At 44.6% G+C, this 17,542-nt stretch overlaps 1 protein-coding gene across 4 annotated transcripts in view; it reads right to left on the bottom strand.

The window, feature by feature from the left end:
- The window catches only part of LOC121536940 (dehydrogenase/reductase SDR family member on chromosome X), a 55,826-nt gene that overhangs the window by 12,254 nt on the left and 26,030 nt on the right, over positions 1 to 17,542 (bottom strand). For 2 of the 4 annotated variants that reach the window (XM_045206442.1, XM_041844604.1), the window contains exons 1-3: positions 5,554 to 5,743; positions 4,536 to 4,643; positions 4,008 to 4,076 (exon numbers count right to left, since the gene is read on the bottom strand). In XM_045206442.1, the coding sequence (XP_045062377.1) occupies positions 4,008 to 4,076; positions 4,536 to 4,643; positions 5,554 to 5,662 (286 nt within the window). In that variant the 5' untranslated portion in view covers positions 5,663 to 5,743. Of the gene's footprint in view, positions 1 to 4,007; positions 4,077 to 4,535; positions 4,644 to 5,553; positions 5,744 to 17,542 lie in introns of those variants that run through there. The other 2 variants (XM_041844605.1, XM_045206443.1) reach the window with 2 other exon arrangements.

Genomic DNA, 17,542 nt, shown 5'->3' with positions numbered 1-17,542 from the left:
AATTGTCAAAGACTCCAGCCACCCTAGTCATAGACTGTTCTCTCTGCTACCGCATGGCAAGCGGTACCGGAGTGCCAAGTCTAGGTCCAAAATACTTCTCAACAGCTTCTACCCCCAAGCCATAAGACTCCTGAACAGCTAATCATGGCTACCCAGACTATTTGCACTGCCCCCCACTCCCCACCCCATCTTTTTACGCTGCTGCTGCTACTCCGTTAATTATTTATGCATAGTCACTTTAACTCTACCCACATGTACATATTACTTCAACTACCTCAACTAGCCGGTGCCCCCGCACATTGACTCTGCACCGGTACCCCCCTGTATATATAGCCTCCCTACTGTTATTTTCATTTTCTTGTTGTTTTATTTTACTTTTTTATTAAAAATAAATGCACTGTTGGTTAAGGGCTGTAAGTAAGCATTTCACTGTAATGTCTGCACCTGTTGTATTCGGCGCATGTGGCCAATAAAATTTTATTTGATTTGAAGAATACGCATATCCTTGCTTCAGGTCCTGAGCTACAGGCAGTTAGATTTGGGTATGTCATTTTAGGCAAAAATTGAAAAAAAAACGGTCAGATCCATAAGAGGTTAAGTCTTTACTGAAGACTCATCTCTTCAGTAGGTCCTATGATTGAGTGTAGTCAGGCCCAGGGTTGCGAAGGTGAACGGAAAGGCACTGGAGCGACGAACCACCCTTGCTGTCTCTGCCTGGCCGGTTTCCCGTCTCTCCATTGGGATTCTCTGCCTCTGACCCAATTACGGGGGCTGAGTCACTGGCTTACTGGTGCTTTCCATGCCGTCCCTAGGAGGAGTGCGTCACTTGAGTGGGTTGAGTCACTGACGTGATCTTCCTGTCCGGTTTGTTGCCCCCTCGGGCTTGTGTAGTGGAGGAGATCTTCGTGGGCTATACTCAGGCTTGTCTCAGGGTAGTAGGTTGGTAGTCTGTTGATATCCCTCTGGTGGTGTGGGGGCTGTGTTTTGGCAAAGTGGGTGGGGTAATATCCTGCCTGGTTGGCCCTGTCCAGGGATATCGTCAGACAGGGCCACAGTGTCTCCCGACCCCCCATGTCTCAGCCTCCAGTATCTATGCTGCAATAGTCTATGTGCCCGGGGCTAGGGTCAGTCTGTTATATCTGGTGTTATTCTCCTGTCTTATCCGGTGTCCTGTGTGAATTTAAGTATGCTCCCTCTAATTCTCTCTCTCTCCCTACCCTCCCGGAGGACCTGAGCCCTAAGACCATGTCTCAGAACTACCTGGCCTGATGACTCCTTGCTGTCCCCAGTCCACCTGGTCGTGCTGCTGCTCCAGTTTCAACTCTTTTGCCTGCGGCTATGGAACCCTGACCTGTTTACCGGACGTGCTACCTTGTCCCAGACCTGCTGTTTTCAACTATCTCTCTCTACCGCACCTGCTATTTGAACCTCTAAATGCCTGGCTATGAAAAGCCAAGTGACATTTACTCCTGATGTACTGACCTGTTGTAACCTCTACAACCACTGAGATTATTATTTGACCCTGCTGGTCATCTATGAACGTTTGAACATCTTGGAGAAAAATCTGGCCTTAATGGCCATGTACTGTTATAATCTCCACCCAGCACAGCCAGAAAGGGACTAGCCACCCCTCAGAGCCTGGTTCCTCTCTAGGTTTCTTTCTAGGTTTCTGCCTTTCTAGGGAGTTTTCCTAGCCACCGTGCTTCTACATCTGCATTGCTTGCTTTTTGGGGTTTTAGGCTGGGTTTCTGTATAGCACTTTGTGACATCTGCAGATGTAAAAAGGGCTTTATAATAAAATGTGATTAATTTATTGATTGAACAGAGAGTAAAGGGTCTGAATACTTATGTAAATGTTATATTTCAGTTTTTAATTTTTAATACATTTGCAAAAACGTATAAAAATCTGTTTTTGCTTTGTCATTATGGGGTATTGTGCGTAGATTAATGAGGGGAAAAAACGTTTAAATCCATTTTAGAATAAGGCTGTAACGTATTAAACTGTGGAAAAAGTGAAGGGGTCTGAATACTTTCCGAATGCACTGTATATATACTGTGTGTCTTACAGGTCCCTGGCTTTCGAGCTGTTCCCTGTCTCACCTCCTCCGTTTGCTTCCAGTACACAATGAAGGTTGCATGGCCTGTGTCCGGTGCGCGATTTTTGTCCGGTGTGCGCTTTAGGACAAAGGATATCCGCGTTTGTGACCAGCTTTTTGTCTGTTTTGCTAATCCAGCTCGGGGTAGGTCTTTCTCATTGGATTGCGGAGGCTATGTCCCTGGCATTTGTCAGCAAAGGACAAGGCATTTGCCTAGTGGTGTGCGTGCTCACTCCACTAGGGGTGTGGAGGCTTCTTGGGCATTGTTCAGGGGCATGAAGATTGGTGATGTCTGTGCTGCAGTGAGTTGGGGTTCCCCACATGCCTTTGTGAGGTTTTATCGCTTGGACGTAACTGCTCACAGTGTGGCTCATAGTGTTCTTAGTGCGCAGGTTGCACATTTATCAGGGTTACGATAGTTACCTGTGGGTTTGCGCCTTGGGCTGCCGTGGCAGCACGTGAGTACACAGTTTCCAGGTTACTGCAGGGTTTCTGTGGGTTTGAGACTAGGGCTGTTGTGGTTCATCGACTCTGGTCGATGCTATGTAGTGCGCTCTTGCACTTTACCAGGTCACGACAGGTGTTCTGTTGTTTTGGACTTGCGATTCCTTGTATGAATTCTGACATTTCAGGCTCGCAAGGTAAGTCTTTTTCATGGAACAGGTGGGTCTATGGACATGGGCTGCAGTGAAAACGTGTCAATGTGCATAGCCAAGTTGCAGTACGTTCTGGTTCCCTATATGTGGCTCTCACAGTTCAGGCCTCATGAGGCTCTGACAGTTCAGGCTTCTCAGGTAAGTATTAGGGATAAAGGTGGCTTCTGTAACCTCTTTTTGGAGCAGTGGAACCTGTGTGTGCTTGGGCTGTTGTGGGCCTCCTAGTCTGGTACCCTCTGAGCTGGCATGGGGCGGATTGTATGTCCCCATAGTATGTTATACTGAGTGACCGACTGAAAGGGAATGTACAGTTATGAATTTAACTACTGTTCCCTGAAGGAGGGAACGAGGTCTAACATACTATGGGGAGTCAACGGCCAGTCATATTCAACTGAAGAAAACTAAAATCATGCCCAACATATTTTGGCCCCGCACCATCAGGGGATTTGGGCACGCTGAAGAGCGGCACTGAATTGAGAAAATAGATGCGAGCCCCGGTATTATACCCAGGAAGGCGGGCTCCCGAGGGCGGGCTTGGCATCCATTGGCCCGTTGGGCATGATTTTAGTTTTCTTCAGTTGAATATGACTGGTCGTTGACTCCCCATAGTATGTTAGACCTCGTTCCCTCCTTCAGGGAACAGCAGTTATATTCATAACTGTACGTTCTGTCTCCTCTCCTTTGTACTCCTCTTCCTCCGTACACACAGACAAACACACACATGAAGAGCCAGAGGACATTTGGTGAGAAGCACCTGCCTCACATACTAATGAACCTTCCATTACATTGTCATTCAGACACACGCTCACACGCACCCCTCCCTACCAACAACTCATCGCCCCATCGGCACATTGTCATTCAGAGGACAGAGCTACATGACCCTCACCTCCCCCCACTTCCTTCCTCTCCCAACTCACCCCCGTCATTCAGAGCACTGTCATGCTGCCCTCCCCCGCCCCCGCCCCCGCCCCCACTCCCTAACACCCCTCAACGCTATACCTCTTACTCTTAACGAAGAGAAATCGATCCTGCAACAGTTCCAGACAGGAAAACTTCAATGACGCCCTCTCTACTTCTAACTGACGTGACGCACTAGAGCAGATGTGCACAGCTCCAGTTCTTGCAGTCATTCTGCTTTTTAACTAGGAGCTGATTTCTACCTGGAAAAAGGCGTGTTCACTCACACTCCAATCAGTCATATCAAGAGCCATGGAGGCACAAAACCAAACAGGACTGTGTGGACTGTGTGTGTTACCTTTGGCCTCTCTGTTCTCCTCACAAATCTTCTTCACAGCAGACACACCCTCCAGCTCATTCTGTCCAGCTAGAGAGAGAGAGAGAAGGGAGAAGAGGAGGGGAGGAGAAGAGAGGAGACTGATATATTTAATCTCCTAAGTAAACACACCCAGTAAACACTCAGAGTGAGAGAGAGAGACGCATACCCAAATGCACACCCACAGACAGATACACAAACACAGTTCTATATGCACACATTGCTAAATTCCATAACACACAACTGCCCTCACACACTCCAGGATAAAGCTGCCTATCTGAACAGATTATTAAAAACCTGCCCTGAGGAAATAATTTACCTAATAAATATTTCTGGCTGTGGGTATTAAACATATAATTAAAATATTATATTAACTCAGTATATTAATCATTACATGGTTCTGTTGGACGGCAGAACACACTCAGAACCTGAACTATGACAGGTAGGCCTATAACACATTCACATTGGTAGGCCTATGGTGTACAGTATGATGTCTTTATGTAGGCCTACCTATGATAACGTGTGCCCCGAGGCTGGCCATGTGTCTTGCGGTCTCATAGCCAATTCCCCTGGCTCCTCCTGTCACTATAGCAACTCTGCCATGTTGTAAGGCCAGCTCTGGAGAAAGGAAATTAATAAAATTAAGAATGGAATGGAGTAATAAACATGTTACAAATATTACCCTATTAGGCCAGGAAAAGTGCCCTTCCGGACATGGCCATGCAGTTTATGATGTTTACATGTTTATGACATGTAGCTGGATGTAGTGTATTATTTTCCAGCTGGACAGTATGTTTCTACTGTAGCAATTATCATGCCAACATCAAAGGAGAAATATGTGGTGGTGAGCAGGTTATTGGTAAATGTCATGATGTTTATGGGACGTATTGTTTATAACATGACTGACATCCTCCTGTCCCTCCCCCTCAGCTCATAACTGTGAGGTGTGTGTGTGTGTGTGTGTGTGTGTGTGTGTAAGTACATACGCACGCACGCGTTTTGAGATCATATAAGATAAGAGCGTCTGCTAAATGATGTAAATGTAAATATAATTAGAATGAGTGAACAATGAATAATTCTAATTCTATGGTTGGGCAGTAGTTTACAACACTTTTGACATAGTTTAGTATGTGTGTGACAGGCCTTAACTAACAGGCCTAACCATTCCCTTTACAATATTCTTCCCTCCTGGTCCAGTAGACACCGATGGTGTGCAGGCTTTAGTTCCAGACCAGCTCTAACATAGCCTGCGCCGGCTGATGAGGGGCTGCGCAAGTAGCGCGCTGGGATAACCCTCGTGACTGCGCTGTTTATATGGATGAGCTGATGAGGAAACGAGGGCAACTGAGACTGTCTGCTAAACTTCTGTTTTGTGTTCACTTCAAACGGTTAGAAATGACCGGCAAAGCAATATTTAACAAAGTCAGTCTATGTTCTAGCTGGGGTGAACAGCAGCTCTATCATCACATAGCCTGCAGCTGCTCTTATTCGTAGCGAAACTGGCTAATTAGCCTAGTTTTACACTAACCTGGCAACGTGAAGGGACGGCAGAGCAATTGGTTAATTAGAACTCTCAACCCAAGCAGGTACAGCCTCAGAGCAGGTAAAATACAATCCAGAAACCCCATCGCGAGCATTTTTTGCGAGCACTTCTCTGGTGTCTTTATAATGACAGGCAGACACGCGAATCCCTCACTCCACCATTTCTCCAGCGAGAGGCCCCGTCCCAACACTATGTATCACACGCCTCCTTGTCCCTTCCTCATCTCCTTCCCTCATCACGCTGATATGGTGGTAGACAGCATAACAGAAGTTTAGGCCTACAGTGAGAACCTGGGGTCTGTTCAGTTGGGTGAAACGTTTCAGAACTTTTTTATTTTATTTTTAATATAATGATTTGGTCTTTTTTGGGGGGGTAGAGCAGCTTTAATATTGCAGATAGATTGTAACTTCCATCAATGTAATTGTCTGGATCACTTCCAATCCCCCATATGTTTTTTTCTCTCGCAAATATATATATATATATATATATATATATATATATATATATATATATATATACAGTGGGGAGAAGAAGTATTTGATACACTGCCGATTTTGCAGGTTTTCCTACTTACAAAGCATGTAGAGGTCTGTCATTTTTATCATAGGTACACTTTGAGAGACGGAATCTAACACAAAAATCCAGAAAATCACATTGTATGATTTTTAAGTAATTAATTTGCATTTTATTGCATGACATAAGTATTTGATCACCTACCAACCAGTAAGAATTCCGGCTCTCACAGACCTGTTAGTTTTTCTTTAAGAAGCCCTCCTGTTCTCCACTCATTACCTGTATTAACTGCACCTGTTTGAACTCGTTACCTGTATAAAAGACACCTGTCCACACACTCAATCAAACAGACTCCAACCTCTCCACAATGGCCAAGACCAGATAGCTGTGTAAGGACATCAGGGATAAAATTGTAGACCTGCACAAGGCTGGGATGGGCTACAGGACAATAGGCAAGCAGCTTGGTGAGAAGGCAACAACTGTTGCCGCAATTATTAGAAAATGGAAGAAGTTCAAGATGACTGTCAATCACCCTCGGTCTGGGGCTCCATGCAAGATCTCACCTCGTGGGGCATCAATGATCATGAGGAAGGTGAGGGATCAGACCAGAACTACACGGCAGGACCTGGTCAATGACCTGAAGAGAGCTGGGACCACAGTCTCAAAGAAAACCATTAGTAACACACTATGCCGTCATGGATTAAAATCCTGCAGCGCACGCAAGGTCCCCCAGCTCAAGCCAGCCCATGTCCAGGCCCGTCTGAAGTTTGCCAATGACCATCTGGATGATCCAGAGGAGGAATGGGAGAAGATCATGTGGTCTGATGAGACAAAAATAGAGCTTTTTGGTCTAAACTCCACTCGCCGTGTTTGGAGGAAGAAGAAGGATGAGTACAACCCCAAGAACACCATCCCAACCGTGAAGCATGGAGGTGGAAACATCATTCTTTGGGGATGCTTTTCTGCAAAGGGGACACGACGACTGCACCGTATTGAGGGGAGGATGGATAGGGCCATGTATCGCGAGATCTTGGCCAACAACCTTCTTCCCTCAGTAAGAGCATTGAAGATGGGTCGTGGCTGGGTCTTCCAGCATGACAACGACCCGAAACACACAGCCAGGGCAACTAAGGAGTGGCTCCGTAAGAAGCATCTCAAGGTCCTGGAGTGGCCTAGCCAGTCTCCAGACCTGAACCCAATAGAAAATCTTTGGAGGGAGCTGAAAGTCCGTATTGCCCAGCGACAGCCCCGAAACCTGAAGGATCTGGAGAAGGTCTGTATGGAGGAGTAGGCCAAAATCCCCGCTGCAGTGTGTGCAAACCTGGTCAAGACCTACAGGAAACATATGATCTCTGTAATTGCAAACAAAGGTTTCTGTACCAATTATTAAGTTCTGCTTTTCTGATGTATCAAATACTTATGTCATGCAATAAAATGCAAATTAATTACTTAAAAATCATACAATGTGATTTTCTGGATTTTTGTTTTAGATTCCGTCTCTCACAGTTGAAGTGTACCTATGATAAAAATTACAGACCTCTACATGCTTTGTAAGTAGGAAAACCTGCAAAATCGGCAGTGTATCAAATACTTGTTCTCCCCACTGTATATATAATAATATTATAATAATATAAATATACATATATAATAATAATAATAAATATATATATATATATATACATATACACATACAGTGCTTTGCAAAAGTATTCATCCCCCTTGGCGTTTTTTCCTGTTTTGTTGCATTACAACCTGTAATTTAAATGGATTTTTATTTGGAATTCATGTAATGGACATAAACAAAATAGTCAAAATTGGTGAAGTGAAATGAAAAAAATGTTTTGTTTCAAAAATTCTCAAAAATAAATAACGGAAAAGTGGTGCTATGAATACCCTAAATAAGATCTGGTGCAACCAATTACCTTCAGAAGTCACATAATTAGTTAAATAAAGTCCACCTGTGTGCAATCTAAGTGTCACATGATCTGTCACATGATTTCAGTATATATACACCTGTTCTGAAAGGTCCCAGAGACTGCAACACCACTAAGGAAGGGGCACCACCAAGCAAGCGGCACCATGAAGACCAAGGCGCTCTCCAAACAGGTCAGGGACAAAGTTGTGGAGAAGTACAGATCAGGGTTGGGTTATAAAAAAATATCAGAACATCCCACAGAGCACCATTGAATCCATTATTAAAAAATTAAATAATATGGCACCACAACAAACCTGCCAAGAGAGGGCCGCCCACCAAAACTCACAGACCAGGCAAGAAGGGCATTAATCAGAGAGGCAACAAAGAGACCAAAGATAACCCTGAAGGAGCTGCAAGCTCCACAGCAGAGATTGGAGTATCTGTCCATAGGACCACGTTAAGCCGTACACTCCACAGAGCTGGGCTTTACGGAAGAGTGGCCAGAAAAAAGCCATTGCTTAAAGAATCCTCTAATCGAACCTACAATTGCTGATGCTACAGATACTCAACTAGTCTCAAGAAGGCCAGTTTTATTGCTTCTTTAAATCAGCACAACAGTTTTCAACTGTAATAACATAACACACCAGATGTTTAATCTTCTGTCCCACTTTACCCAGGTCGTCGAGTAAGCTTGGCGCCGGGTAAGTTTGGCTTTATGCATAGCTTGGGCTTTGTCGAGTAAGGCTTAAACTATGTATTTAGATTGTAGTTAGGTATTGTAGGTATGTATCGTGGGTTGTTGTTGGTAGTTGTTGTATGTAATTATTGTAGGTTAGTATTGTATTCGGCGGTGCCGGGTGTAGCACGAAGCTAGCTAGCTAACTCACCACCTGGACTAGCTGACAAGTAGCTATTAGCAACGGTATAGTTGTTTCACGCCTGAGAGTGCCTGTAATTACGCCAGCTGGCTGCCTACAATAATTACATACAATAACTGCCTACCATTCAGCTGTTTTCTAACCTCATTGTCTGAACCGTTAACGTTAGGTAGCAAGTGGCTACTGTGCTTGAAAATTAGCAAGCTTGTTGCAACCTGGATAGCTACTTGTAAACAATAGCTGGAACGACCGAGCGAACAGACGCGAACTGGCTGAGTCAATTCAGTGGCTAGCTTTGCACTTGGCTAGCTAACAGTAGCTGCTAGGGGTAAGTCACAACCTACACTTGTGTTTTGTTTTTTACATATTGATAGCCCGAGTCGCTCAAGGAATTCGGGACATGGGTGACTAGTTAACGTTAGTTTGGCTCTCTCTGTGTGTTCGTGCCGTGAAAGGAGGGGTTCTTCTTTGTCTGAAAGCAATGGCTAGCTAGTTTGCTAACTATTCTAGCTAACTAACTGGCTGAATAAGTTGACGACGGACTCGCTCAAGCTGTCGGGACTAACCCACAACGTTAGACACGGACACGAACGATCTGCTTGTGTGTTGATACACTGGTGGTTGTTGTGGCTGAGTATTGGCGCTAAACCCTGCTGCTGGAGACCGGCATGCTAGCTGGCTGTGGCGTCTTATGACGAGGTGCCCGGACGTTTTTCACGGAATAATACTGCACCTAGTTAGCTAGCTGAATTAACTAGGTTAGTCTATTCCTAGAAAACATTGAACCGCTGTAGTTTACAACAATTATAGTTTCTGAGGTGGAAGTTGGGAGAGTTATATTTGGGAGTTGTGGTGAGGGAGGCCCGCTCTCTCCTTTCCCAGATGTTTAGTTCATTTTATTCCGATCTCCTCTGCATTATTGTAGCCATCTGCTGCAGCCTGTCAACTATGCCTCTGCCTATCCCTGTTCTCTCCCTCTCCGCACAGGCTACACAAACGCCTCACACTGCGTGGCTGCTGCCTCTCTAACCTGGTGGTCCCTGCACGCACGACCCACGTGGAGTTCCAGGTCTCAGGCAGCCTCTGGAACTGCCGTTCTGCTGCCAACAAGGCAGACTTCATTCCAGCCTATGCTACCCTCCAGTCCCTCGACTTCTTGGCGCTGACGGAAACATGGATTACCACTGAAAACACTGCTACTCCTGCTGCTCTCTCCTCGTCTGACCATGTGTTCTCGCATACCCCGAGAGCATCTGGTCAGCGGGGTGGTGGCACAGGAATCCTCATCTCTCCCAAGTGGACATTCTCAATTTTTCCCCTGACCCATCTGTCTATCTCCTCATTTGAATTCCATGCTGTCACAGTCACTAGCCCATTTAAGCTTAATATCCTTGTCATCTATCGCCCTCCAGGTTCCCTTGGAGAGTTCATCAATGAGCTTGACGCCTTGATAAGTTCCTTTCCTGAGGATGGCTCACCCCTCACAGTTCTGGGGAATTTCAACCTCCCTACGTCTACATTTGACTCATTTCTTTCTGCCTCCTTCTTTCCACTCCTCTCCTCTTTTGACCTCACCCTCTCACCGTCCCCCCCTACTCACAAGGCAGGCAATACGCTTGACCTCATCTTTACTAGATGCTGTTCTTCTACTAATCTCACTGCAACTCCCCTCCAAGTCTCCGACCACTACTTTGTATCCTTTTCTCTCTCCCTCTCCTCCAACACTACTCACTCTGCCCCTACACAGATGGTAATGCGCCGTCGCAACCTTCGCTCTCTCTCTCCCGCTACTCTCTCCTCTTCCATCCTATCATCTCTTCCCTCTGCTCAATCCTTCTCCCTCCAATCTCCTGATTCTGCCTCCTCAACCCTCCTCTCCTCCCTTTCTGCATCCTTTGACTCTCTATGTCCCCTATCCTCCCGGCCGGCTCGGTCCTCCCCTCCAGCTCCGTGGCTTGATGACTCATTGCGAGCTCACAGAACAGAGCTCCGGGCAGCTGAGCGGAAATGGAAGAAAACTAGACTCCCTGCAGACCTGGCATCTTTTCACTCCTTCCTCTCTACATTTTCTTCATCTGTTTCTGCTGCTAAGGCCACTTTCTACCACTCTAAATTCCAAGCATCCGCCTTCTAACCCTAAGAAGCTCTTTGCCACATTCTCCTCCCTGCTGAATCCCCCCCCCCCTCCTCCCTCTCTGTGGATGACTTCGTCAACCATTTTGAAAAGAAGGTTGACGACATCCGATCCTTGTTTGTTAAGTCAAATGACACTGCTGGTCCTGCTCACACTGCCCTACCCTATGCTTTGACTTCTTTCTCCCCTCTCTCTCCAGATAAAATCTTGCGACTTGTGACGGCAGGCCGCCCAACAACCTGCCCGCTTGACCCTATCCCCTCCTCTCTTCTCCAGACCATCTCCGGTGACCTTCTCCCTTACCTCACCTCGCTGATCAACTCATCCTTGACCGCTGGCTATGTCCCTTCCATCTTCAAGAGAGCGAGAGTTGCACCCCTTCTCAAAAAACCAACACTCGATCCCTCCGATATCAACAACTACAGACCAGTATCCCTTCTTTATTTTCTCTCCAAAACTATTGAGCGTGCCGTCTTTAGCCAACTCTCTTGCTATCTCTCTCAGAATGACCATCTTGATCCAAACCAGTCAGGTTTCAAGACTGGTCATTCAACTGAGACTGCTCTTCTCTGTGTCACAGAGGCTCTCCGCACTGCTAAAGCTAACTCTCTCTCCTCTGCTCTTGTCCTTCTAGACCTGTCTGCTGCCTTTGATACTGTGAACCATCAGATACTCCTCTCCACCCTCTCCGAGCTGGGCATCTCCGGCGCGGCTCACTCTTGGATTGCGTCCTACCTGACCGGTCGCTCCTACCAAGTGGTGTGGCGAGAAGCTGTCTCCGCACCACGTGCTCTCACCACTGGTGTCCCCCAGGGCTCAGTTCTAGGCCCTCTCCTATTCTCGCTATACACCAAGTCACTTGGCTCTGTCATATCCTCACATGGCCTCTCCTATCATTGCTACGCTGACGACACACAACTAATCTTCTCCTTTCCCCCTTCTGATAACCAGGTGGCGAATCGCATCTCTGCATGTCTGGCAGACATATCAGTATGGATGACGGATCACCACCTCAAGCTGAACCTCGGCAAGACTGAGCTGCTCTTCCTCCCGGGGAAGGACTGCCCGTTCCATGATCTCGCCATCACGGTTGACAACTCCGTTGTGTCCTCCTCCCAGAGTGCGAAGAGCCTTGGCGTGACCCTGGACAACACCCTGTCGTTCTCCGCTAACATCAAGGCGGTGACCCGATCCTGTAGGTTCATGCTCTACAACATTCGGAGTACGACCCTGCCTCACACAGGAAGCGGCACAGGTCCTAATCCAGACACTTGTCATCTCCCGTCTGGATAACTGCAACTCGCTGTTGGCTGGGCTCCCTGCCTGTGCCATTAAACCCATACAACTCATCCAGAATGCCGCAGTCCGTCTGGTGTTCAACCTTCCCAAGTTCTCTCACGTCACCCCGCTCCTCCGCACACTCCACTGGCTTCCAGTTGAAGCTCGCATCTGCTACAAGACCATGGTGCTTGCCTACGGAGCTGTGAGGGGAATGGCACCTCCTTACCTTCAGGCTCTGATCAGTCCCTACACCCAAACGAGGGCATTGCGTTCATCCACCTCTGGCCTCCCTACCTCTGCGGAAGCACAGTTCCCGCTCAGCCCAGTCAAAACTGTTCGCTGCTCTGGCACCCCAATGGTGCTGGGATAGGATAAAGTAATCCTTCTACCCCCTCCCCCCTTTACTCCAACCCCCCCAAAAAAAAACATTTTAAAGTGGTTATCACACTGGCTATAAGGTGAATGCATCTATTTGTAAGTCGCTCTGGATAAGAGCGTCTGCTAAATGACGTAAATGTAAATGTAAATGTAATAATCGCAAAAGGGTTTTCTAATGATCAATTAGCCTTTTAAAATGATAAACTTGGATTAGCAAACACAACGTGCCATTGGAACACAGGACTGATGGTTGCTGATAATGAGCATATGTACGCCTATGTAGATATTCCATAAAAAATCAGCCGTTTCCAGCTACAATAGCCATTTACAACATTATCAATGTCTACACTGTATTTCTGATCAATTTGATGTTATTTTCATGGACAAAAAAACTGCTTTTCTTTCAAAAACAAGGACATTTCTAAGTGACCCCAAACTTTTGAACGGTAGTGTATGTCACGGTTTCGGCCGAGGCTGCTCCTTCTCCTTGTTCGGGCAGGCTTCGGCGGTCGTCGTCTCCGGAGTACTAGCTGCCACCGTTCTTTGTTTTCGATGTTTGTTTGGTTTGGTCTGTTTGGTACACCTGTTCTCATTTAGTGTTGATTATGTGTCCTTTAAGTTCTCGTTGTTTCTGTCATGTGTTTGTGTGTAGTTGTTCTATTGTCAGCTGGAGCAGTCAGTACATTTTTCTCTATTTGTTTTGTTTATAGAGAGTCCGCACTTGTTGTGCGCGTTTGTTGCATTTAGCTCGTTTACGCAGTGTGCGTAATTTTCTCGTGCCTCCGGCTCTGTTTTGTAGCCGTGTCATTTTGTCTTTACTAAAGACTTTTGGACTAAGCCTCTGTGTCCTGCGATTGATTCCTACACCACATCCACGCCTTCTGACAGTGTATATACATATCCTTTAAAAAAATATATTTGTCACGATCGTCGTTAGATGAAGCGGACCAAGGCGCAGCGTGATAGGCGTACATACTTTATTAAATGTACAACACGAACCAAAACAAACGATACGTGAAGTCCTAGGTTAAACAACAAACCTTACGGATCAAGATCCCACAAAACATACATGCCAAAACGCTGCCTAAGTATGGTCCCCAATCAGAGACAACGAGCTACAGCTGTCTCTGATTGGGAACCACCCTGGCCAACATAGAAATAAACGATCTAGAATGAAACCCATAGAAAACTAAACAATAAACCTACACACCCTGGCTCAACATTAAAGAGTCCCCAGAGCCAGGACGTGACAATATTTCCCTTTATTACTTTCCAACCCCACCAAATTTACATTTACGTCATTTAGCAGACGCTCTTATCCACCACCCCTTCTCTAATTTGAGTAAACTAGTGAAAAACAATGCTTAGGCCTCTCCTTCCAGCTTATACAGTGAGGGAAAAAAGTATTTGATCCCCTGCTGATTTTGTACGTTTGCCCACTGACAAAGAAATGATCAGTCTATAATTTTAATGGTAGGTTTGTTTGAACAGTGAGAGACAGAATAACAACAAACAAATCCAGAAAAACGCATGTCAAAAATGTTATAAATTGATTTGCATTTTAATGAGGGAAATAAGTATTTGACCCCCTCTCAATCAGAAAGATTTCTGGCTACCAGGTGTCTTTTATACAGGTAACGAGTTGAGATTAGGAGCACACTCTTAAAGGGAGTGCTCCTAATCTCAGCTTGTTACCTGTATAAAAGACACCTGTCCACAGAAGCAATCAATCAGAGACCAAAGAGCTCTCCAAGGATGTCAGGGACAAGATTGTAGACCTACACAAGGCTGGAATTGGCTACAAGACCATCGCCAAGCAGCTTGGTGAGAAGGTGACAACAGTTGGTGCGATTATTCGCAAATGGAAGAAACACAAAATAACTGTCAATCTCCCTCGGCCTGGGGCTCCATGCAAGATCTCACCTTGTGGAGTTGCAATGATCATGAGAATGGTGAGGAATCAGCCCAGAACTACACGGGAGGATCTTGTCAATGATCTCAAGGCAGCTGGGACCATAGTCACCAAGAAAACAATTGGTAACACACTACGCCGTGAAGGACTGAAATCCTGCAGCGCCCGCAAGGTCCCCCTGCTCAAGAAAGCACATATACAGGGCCGTCTGAAGTTTGCCAATGAACATCTGAATGATTCAGAGGAGAACTGGGTGAAAGTGTTGTGGTCAGATGAGACCAAAATCGAGCTCTTTGGCATCAACTCAACTCGCCGTGTTTGGAGGAGGAGGAATGCTGCCTATGACCCAAAGAACACCATCCCCACCGTCAAACATGGAGGAGGAAACATTATGCTTTGGGGGTGTTTTTCTGCTAAGGGGACAGGACAACTTCACCGCATCAAAGGGATGATGGATGGCGCCATGTACCGTCATATCTTGGGTGAGAACCTCCTTCCCTCAGCCAGGGCATTGAAAATGGGTCGTGGATGGGTATTCCAGCATGACAATGACTCAAAACACATGGCCAAGGCAACAAAAGGAGTGGCTCAAGAAGAAGCACATTAAGGTCCTGGAGTGGCCTAGCCAGTCTCCAGACCTTAATCCCATAGAAAATCTGTGGAGGGAGCTGAAGGTTCGAGTTGCCAAACATCAGCCTCGAAACCTTAATGACTTGGAGAAGATCTGCATAGAGGAGTGGGACAAAATCCCTCCTGAGATGTGTGCAAACCTGGTGGCCAACTACAAGAAACGTCTAACCTCTGTGATTGCCAAAAAGGGTTTTGCCACCAAGTACTAAGTCATGATTTGCAGAGGGGTCAAATACTTATTTCCCTCATTAAAATGCAAATCAATTTATAACATTTTTGACATGCGTTTTTCTGGATTTTTTTGTTGTTATTCTGTCTCTCACTGTTCAAATAAACCTACCATTAAAATTATAGACTGATCATGTCTTTGTCAGTGGGCAAACTTACAAAATCAGCAGTTGATCAAATACTTTTTTCCCTCACTGTACATAATATATAGTCAATTTTACAATAATTATATTTTGTTTGTTTTTACTCCTGAACTTCCTCTACCCTCAACCTCTCCGATCATTTTCATGATGTCCATCCGGTTTGCTTCTATATGCCATATTTTTCCATCTGTGCTCTTTCACAAAAGCTCTCAACCTATAACCTATATACTTATTATGGACACAGTATGCTTTACATTAGTTATCTTGTTGTTATTAGTTGTTGTTAGTTGTTATTAGTCCCATCCTTCAGCTCCATTCAACACCTCCCATCTATCTCTTAACACCATCCATATTGGATTTCTATTTGCCATATATTTTTCAACTGTACTGTGATGTTTCACAAAAGTTCTGAACCCTTCTATTCTCATTTTTTCTACAGACTGTACATTGAAAATATTTTTTTTTTGCTAAAAGTATTCTTATATTATTGATCAATTGACTATGACTTTTCAGATCACCCAGTAGTGCTATCTGCAGGGTTAGCTCCAGGTAAATATTGCAATCCTTCAGCCATTCCTGGACATGTGACCAAAAACAAGCTACAAATGGACATTACCAAAACAAATGATCTAATGATTCTGTCTCTTCGCAGCAAAATCTGCAGAGCTGACCCCCATATAAATAACATTCTATTGGTAGCAAGAATTTTGTATAAGTTTTGAATCCGGCGTCGTTTTGCATATCAGTTCATAAACACTATGCCATGGAATCAGTACGTCAAAAATCTCTTCCCAACTATTTGCAATCTATATGGGACGGCTGTCAATCCTTTGGTCCTTAAATTAAACTGGTATACTTTTTTATTTATCACAATTTTCTTGAACCAATTATGTTCTTTAATGCAGGGCAGACAGACAAGTTCCTTACTTTTTCCCCCTTCCACTTTCCTCTTCCATTTTTGCGGTAATGCTGCAATTATTTGGTTGTAATTTGGAGTAGAGCAGACATTTCCATATGTTTTTGTTAGCTGCATGTGCGACATAACTCCACCAGTCCTACCTATGATATCATTTACGAAGATTATACCTTTTTATTTTTAAGAATTCAAAATATAATGGTTTTTTAACAATTAGTATATTTGAGTTTAACCACAATATTTGTTGCATTATTTGTTCTGTCGTTTCTGGAGGATTAAATTGAACTTTCTATGGCTTGTTTTAGAAATAGTGATATTTGGGAGATTATTTCCTTTTCAAATAACTGAAAGTGAGAGGTTGTAATCTGAATAAAGGGATAAAGGCCATTCTTGAACATTGGGTGAGACAATCTTACTAATTTGCTAGAGAACCAGTTCGGATTTAAGTATAACTTTTGTATGACTGAAGCTTTTAGTGATAGGTCTAATGCTTTAATATTTAATAATTTCTGTCCTCCGAATTCATATTCATTATGTAAATAGGCCCGTTTAATTTTGTCTGGCTTGCTGTTCCAAATAAAATGGAATCTTTTTTCTCATATAAATAAAACAACTTTTCGTTAGGCGTAGGCAATACCATAAGCAAATAGGTAAACTGGGATAATACTAAAGAGTTAATCAGGGTGATTTTTTCCACAAATATACAGGTATTTACCTTTCCCTGGTAGCAAGATCTTATCTATTTTTGCTAACTTTCTATTAAAATGTATTGGAGTGAGATCATTTATTTAATTTGGGATATGTATTCCGAATATATCCACATCACCATTTTATTGGTAAACTACATGGTAATGTACAAATTTTAGTTTTTAGTGATCCAATACATAATATAGGACATTTATCATAATTTGGTTGTAATCCAGAGAGGTCAGAAAATGTATCTAGATCCTCTATGAGGCTGTGGAGGGATTCAAGTTGTGGATTTAAAAGAGAACATGAATCATCAGCGTACAATGACACCTTTGTTTTTAAGCCCTAGATTTCTA

The sequence above is a fragment of the Coregonus clupeaformis genome, chromosome 23 (genome assembly GCF_020615455.1).
Source record: "Coregonus clupeaformis isolate EN_2021a chromosome 23, ASM2061545v1, whole genome shotgun sequence".
Taxonomy (NCBI): domain Eukaryota; kingdom Metazoa; phylum Chordata; class Actinopteri; order Salmoniformes; family Salmonidae; genus Coregonus; species Coregonus clupeaformis.
The sequence above is the reverse complement of the archived record's forward strand: the minus strand, read 5'-3'. Positions and strand labels throughout refer to the sequence as shown.